This window comes from Lethenteron reissneri, unplaced genomic scaffold (assembly GCF_015708825.2).
Source record: "Lethenteron reissneri isolate LAM-NWPU_2019-01 unplaced genomic scaffold, ASM1570882v1 scaffold_1640, whole genome shotgun sequence".
NCBI classification, from domain to species: Eukaryota; Metazoa; Chordata; class Hyperoartia; order Petromyzontiformes; family Petromyzontidae; genus Lethenteron; species Lethenteron reissneri.
The window spans coordinates 3,391,195-3,398,335 of record NW_026891378.1 but is presented as its reverse complement, the minus strand read 5'-3'; the positions used below and the strand labels follow the sequence as shown (position 1 = coordinate 3,398,335).

General features: G+C 48.3%; 1 protein-coding gene across 1 annotated transcript; it reads left to right on the top strand.

Moving 5' to 3' along the window:
* Positions 1–269: 269 nt before the first annotated feature.
* Positions 270–6,415, top strand: LOC133339101 (E3 ubiquitin/ISG15 ligase TRIM25-like). Its single transcript, XM_061547220.1, has 4 exons — positions 270–984; positions 2,978–3,073; positions 3,884–4,117; positions 5,980–6,415. Exons 1-4 carry the CDS (start codon positions 418–420, stop codon positions 6,004–6,006), a joined length of 924 nt encoding a protein of 307 aa, XP_061403204.1. The 5' UTR covers positions 270–417; the 3' UTR covers positions 6,007–6,415.
* Positions 6,416–7,141: the final 726 nt, after the last annotated feature.

Below are 7,141 nucleotides of genomic sequence, written 5' to 3'. Positions count from 1 at the left end.
TGGAGTTCAGTTGTGATGAGCTGTGGTGAGGTGAGGTGAGTTGTGATGAGGTGAGTAGAGGTCAGGATGCCGATTTGAGTCGAGGTGATCCGAGTCTTATTATTTAAGCCACCTCTGGAGTGAAGACGTCTGCACTCTCTCACACGTCAACACATTACAGGGCACGTCTCGTGATATGCAAATCAAACTGAATGACTTCCTACTTGTCACCTATTAACGTGGCTTGTTCCTTGTTTAGCGTCTCAGACACAGCCAGCGACTGCCTGAAATACAGACAGAGACTGCCTGAGCTACAGCCAGCGACTGCCTGAACTACATTTAGCAACTGCCTGAGCAACAGTCAAATACTGCCTGATCTACAGACAGTGACTGCCTGAGCTCCATCAAGCGCCCGTCTCTGGGTGAAGCCACGGGGCCATGGCGAGTGCAGCTCCCAGTGATAGCGAGGCTCCAGGGGAGTTGACCTGCCCCATCTGCCTGGACGCCTTCCGCTGCCCCTGCACGCTCAGCTGCGGCCACTCGTTCTGCCTCGAGTGCGTGGAGGGCGCCTGGGATGTGGCCAAGTCCTTCTCCTGCCCACAGTGCCGAGTGACCTTCCCTCGGAGGCCCAAGTTGAACAAAAGCGTGACGCTCACCAACCTCATCGAGCAGCTGCTAGTGGCTGAGCCCATGGCTGCCGATGCTGCTGCTTCTGCTGTTTGCTGCGATCATTGCAGGAAGCCCGCAGTGAAGACTTGCCTCAAGTGTGATACGTCGTTCTGTATGACCCACGTCGCGCCGCACCAGAAGTTGGCAAAGTTTAGTGACCACGTCCTCGTGTCGCCCGGTGTGAACCTGGAGAATCAACGGTGCGTGGAGCACGGAGACAAGTACCGCTTCTACTGCGTTAACGACGGACGCCTCGTCTGCAGGGACTGCACCGTCACTGTGAATCATCGAGGCCACGAGCTGGTCACTCTGAAGGTGGAGCACGACAAACGAAAGGTGAGGAGGAGGTTCGCACGGTCACCAAGTTGTACCCACGATACCGCAGCATCAGTTGATGAACTCTGTCATTGGCTCTCAACAACAACATCTAATTATGACGAAACCACAGCGAGTGGCTCAGACTCATTTTAAAGTGGATTTAATATTTCACATGCCCGTCAATTTATTTTTCAAACGAGTGTGTGAACGGTAGATTCATAGCACCCTTCTGCATCGCGACTTTCCCCATCGCGGTTCGATATATCGCGGGGTCGGCATAAGAAATGAAATGGGCATTTTTTTGGGAGTTTTGCGAAAGCCGCAGACGACACGCAAAGGCCAGTACATGACACACAAAAAGTTTAGTAACTCATAAATGCATAAATTATATGTACAGTACTGTATAATATTAATGTATTTAATATTTCAACTAGCCTGTTTGTCTCTCCAAGGACGGGTGTATATTGCAGTAAATCTGAAATATTCAATAGAAAAATTGTTCAGCTCATGATTATTAATGAGGGGGGTGGGGGGGGGTGCCCCATGTGGAGTGATTTAACCTGCTAATGGTTATTGGGGAGGGGTGCGGCATGTGGAGTGACATCACCCGTTCATGATTATTAATGAGGCGGGTGGAGTCCATGTCGAGGACCCCACCTGTGCATGAATATTAATGAGGGGGGTTGGCCTCATTTGATGTGACGTCACGTGCGGGACAGACCATAAATATACACAATTTTTTCAAGTTACATTTTTTTAAAAGTTAGTTTGCGAAAAGAACTGCGGTTCTATGCGCTCGTTTAGAGGACACCAAGCGTGTTTACGGCAGCCTCTCACGTGATATCTCGCAGTGATCTCGCAGTGATCTTTGTATCTCGCGTTTCTCGTATCTTTTTGTACCGCTTCACTCGCCAAGGAGACCAAGGAAACCAAAACATTTTACGCGTTTTTTTCAGATCACGGGGGGCCTGCGTCCTGTGATGTGGAAGGGTCGACTGTTTACAGGTGTAGTGGGTTAAATTAACACAACGACTTAAGGTGGTAGCCACCTTTTCTTACTTAACCAACACACGGGGATACTGCATTACTGGACCAGGACAGCCCAACACGCTGCCTGGTCCACTAGCGGAGACCGGAGAGCTTCATCCCAGAGATGACCCAGAAGAACAGTCCAGAACAGCCCAGAACAGCACAGCTCTCCATCCACACCCCGCTTATAACCACTCCGGCGTGGCCGGCTCCGCCCCAGGCCCCGCCCCCCTTCCTGATCCTTCGTGAAGGCCCGAACCCTAACCATGTGACTCTGCTGGGGCCCCTGGCCTGCCTTTATCTGGTTCACGCAGAGTGTCACGAACCGACACGACCCCCGTGACACCTGCCTACAGCCCCCATACCGAGCCAATACAGTAGTGTCGGTCTACTACACTACACAGGCATCAGGGTCGGGTTCGAACCCACGACCTCCTGTATAGCAGGCAAGGCAGATAACATCTCACCACTATGGTGCCCTGTCCACCCACTACTCAGATAGCCCCGTCCACTACTCCAGTAGCCCTGCCCACTGCCCAGATAGCTCCACCCACTACTCAGGAGCCCCACCCACTACTCAGGTAGCCCCGCCCACTACTCAGGAGCCCCACCCACTACTCAGGTAGCTCTGCCCATTGCTCAGGTAGCTCCACCCACTACACAAGGAGCTCCACTCACTGCTCAGGTAGCCCCACCTACTACTCAGGTAGCCCTGCCCACTACTCAGGTAGCCTCGCCCACTACTCAGGTAGCTCCACCCACTACTCAGGTAGCCCCACCCACTACGTCGGTAGCTCTGTCCACTACTTAGGAAGCCCTGCGCACGTTTGAGCTCGTGAAATCTGTTCCCTGCAGCACTTGCTCCCCCAGCCTCCATCGCTGCACCGGGGCTTTTGCCCCGGTGGAGGAGTTTACGTGGAGCGGGGTTGAGAGGGGACGCTCAGAGAGTGAGTGGAGTGTCCCCTGGTGACGTCTCTCACAGAAACAAGTGGGAGAGGAGACACGGGCGGTGGAGGAGAAGAGGAGGGAGGCGGAGGAGTCCGTTAGGCAGATGGAGGCAGCTCTCAGGGACGTGCAGGTACCGCGTCTGGGCCGGACTCTGTGACCCCGTGACTCCACCCTGAGTAATGTGTGATGCAGAACAACTCCATTCATTCACGGATTTCCCATGGCTCCAAAGACATTTTGGGACTAAATACACAACGGTCAATGTGCCTCAACAATCAGGATGTGCAAATAAGTGGTGTTCATCTCCACTGAGAAACTAAATCAATGGTGGAAATTCCACATTCCCATATCTCCATACAACTTAACACTTCAACGACTGTCTATTTTGATCAGATGAGGTGGCACGTACCTCTTATCCAATACTCTGGTGGCAGAGTTGGTGATCACACACAGACTGTTATACACCATCTTACTGAAACCAATCAGGATTTATGGTGGCCAGGTGGCAGTATAGCAAGTGGTTTCATGATCCCCTCTCTTCATCCATACACATGTGGGTTTCTTTCACATTCAAAACATTCATTTAAAGAGGAATTGGCCTAACTTCCCATATCATTAATGCTCTACTTGTTGAAGGCAAATTACAGATTTCCCTTCGCTTCATGCGAAGGTAAACAAAGCATCATCCTGATAGCCTTGCGCAATGAGAATGGCACAAACGCTAAATGTACTCATGATGGTATTTGATTATTTCAATGCCTCACAGCCCCCACCAGCTATGGCGAATCGTGTTGTAGTGGAAATGCACAGTGGCGTTATCGGAGGCAGAGGAAGAAGAAGGCCTCAGAGCTGCATACTCGTATCACTGTCTGGACACCTTCAGAGTTGCACTCGGGTCATTTTACAAAGGACCAGAGGTGGCATTTATTTCTCTTTGCAGGGATCCATGACAGATGAAAAGGCCTCAATCTCGGTCAGATTCACCCACGCGAGAGCAGCGTTGGATGTGGAGGAGAAGGCGGCTTTAGAGCAAGCGGAGCAGAAAGGGCGTGAGCTGCTGTCCCAGATCGAGAAGAAGATCGCTCGCTACCAGCGCAACATCAGCGAGCTCCAGGCAGCAGCCACTCGCCTGCAGGTCCTAGCGCAGGAGAGGGACTCGCTCGCGTTCCTGCAGGTGAGCGATGGGTCTCCAGTGTCGCTATTGGCACAGAGCCCTCTCACCAGCAGCAGCAGAGGAAGGCTCCTGAATAAGAGCTCGTATCTCCTGGGCTTGAGAACACAGCTCCACTCATGGATTCGCATCGCAGTTCAAGTGGCTGCCACGTGGAAGGCTAGCTCATATTTTCTCATTTAAATAAATTATCTTTCCCATCCTGTAACAGATTCCCATTAAGTTTGTTTCATTGTGATTTTAAACTAAATGTTAATGGAATTTAACTTCTTAAATCAACCATACAACAACAATGTACACAGTTTCGATTTAAAGCTTTCGTGACTGCAGGGATTCATCTTCCTGTTTCTTTCGGTAAAGTCACGTAGAATGGAAATAATAAAATAATAAAAATAAAACATAATAAAATAATTCTCACGACGTTTCGGCCACAACGCAAGCAGCCGTCCTCAGGTGGAGAACAGGTCTGTCGAGAAGACAGAGTCTGAATGACACGCCCCAGGCTTGGAGCGACTATTTAAGCTGGGATGGAGGGGGCAGAGCGCCTTGACAAAGGAATTTGCATATCAAGAGGAATTTAGCATATTTATGGGAAATGCAGATATGCGATTAGTACTACTTGTGAAATGCGTAGGAGGTTTGGCGGGGAGTTTAAAGTAATTATGCCCGTGCATTATGCAGGATTAGCAGCATCAAAGGGAGGGGCTAGGGGTAACATTAATAAAGGGAAGGAATGTTAATAGTATGTAGCTGCAGTAACTAAACCACCACGTAAATCAATTAAAGTATACTAAATAAACTCTCCAATAAGCTGAGCTACTAACAGTAAGTAATACATTACAATTCTATGTCGCAAAAAATATAATATGCTTCCAGCTAAACTTTATTCTCTTACATCACACGAGTCTACGCCATACTATATACTGCCATAGACAAACCCAACATTAAATTATATACTGTATTACTATACACCACCTTATACCTTGTACATTGTAAAATTACACTATGTATTATTCTACCCACCCTAATGTATATCACACTGCTGTATATTCACTATACAATTACGATGCTATATATTACTTTGTACATTGTATTAAACATTACAATTTTATACTATTTATTATTATACAATCCGCTATACACTGTACCATTGACCGTCGCGTGAAAGATACTAAGAGGAAGCAACGAAATATGTCAAGGGGAGAGTAGTGGTTGGAGACTTGCAGCGGAGCAAAGAATCCATTCCCTGCGGAGAATACAAGATATATAGTCAATGCCAGTGAGTGGAACGCGGTCTGAAAGTAACCGTAAACGTGAACACAATCAGTTAAGATTCGAAATGGTTTTTTACGTCCTTCAAATGATTGCTGAGCCAGAATCCATCTTCTCGGTTGAAATTGTCTCTGTGTTTGTATATAGATTCTGGCTCAGCGAGATGTTAACTACCTAGCCTGGGATACCGAAGGTCCGGGATTAGATCCCAACATTTCTCCCTCCATGGTCGCATTGAATTTTTCTCCGGGTCCTCCAGATTTTCACTACACATTTGAAAACGTGAGTTTAGAGTATCGGGCTGCTATAAATTTCCACTTGATGAACCACTTCCTTGAGCTATCATTTGTGGCCATGTCGCTTCTGAAAAAGTGCTAAATAGCTCCGTGGGCGTTACCTGGAAAAATAAAAAGTTTACGGTTGACTATCAACCGGTCTCACTCTGAAATATTTGTCCCATACGTCAGTGTTGGTGATCATAGGGTCATAAGTCAGGACTTTGGGTTTTATATTCTACGGTGTTGTAGTGGGAACTCCACTGATAACAAGGGATTGGAGGTAGAGTCACAGTAACGCATCTCTCTCTCCCACAGGGGCACCTGGAGGAGATGCGCAGGTAAAAGACGACTATCACTCACGACTCGACACACGACAACATGGGAGTGTAGGGCGCAGACCGTGAGACACTGGCTGTGTGTGGGGATGCTGTTTGTTGTCATGGTTTGTGTGGTTATGGTGTGTGTAGTGATGCTGTGTGTGATGATGGTGTCTATGATGATGTTGTGTGATAATGCTGCGTGTAATGATGGTGTCTGGTGATGCTGTGTGTAATGATGCTGTCTGATGGTGCTCTGATGTTGCTGTATGTGATGATGCTGTGTGTGGTGATGATGTGCATGAAGCTGTGTGGTTATAGTAATTCTGTGTGGTGATGCTGTAATTGTGAGATGAGTGATGATGCTGTGTTAGATGAGTGCATGTCTGATGGAGCGGTGATGATCCCACGCGTGATAATGATGTGATAAGTGTCTATGTGATGGAGCTGTGATGATTCTGTGAGTGACGATGCTCTATGTGAGACAGTAGTCATGTCTGCTCTGCTTTCACAGGGCATGGATGGTTGCTCCACCCTCAACTCCAGGCCAAGAGGACATTGCATCACTTAAAGTCCTGGAGACAACTGCAGTCAAACGCTTGTGTGAGTTCTTCAGTGTGAATCATGGGTGATGGGGCCAACTTGACAATAAATGATCCCCGTGTGTGTGCGCGAGGTCGACTTAGCCTCAAATTATTACCTGGAGTTTTATAAACATCACCACTAGGGATATAAAGGCGGCCAGGCATAGTGCTGGCCACGCACCTCGTGTGTCATGCCAGCCTTCATATATGCTCACGGACAGGACTTGTCCCAATAGTCTGGAAGGCTACACAAGGGATCTCTGTCTTTGTTCACATGCCAATCCAGAACCTACTGAACAGAACCATGATACTCAGTGTGGTATTCTTGTGTAAATAATCAGCATGAGTCAGGGGTAATATTGATGTTGAGATGCAGTGAGTGCCTGTGAATGTGTATGCGTGGGGGAAGCGGTAGCACACTGCACTGCGAACCCAGTTACCTGGGTTTGATTACCACCCCATTGCTAACATCCGTGGCAGGTGATATCTGATCCAGTCCTGGGTCTCTGCTCGGCGGTTTCAATCTCAAATGAGTTCCTCATACTGGTAATGGTCATAATGATGGTGATAGTGGTC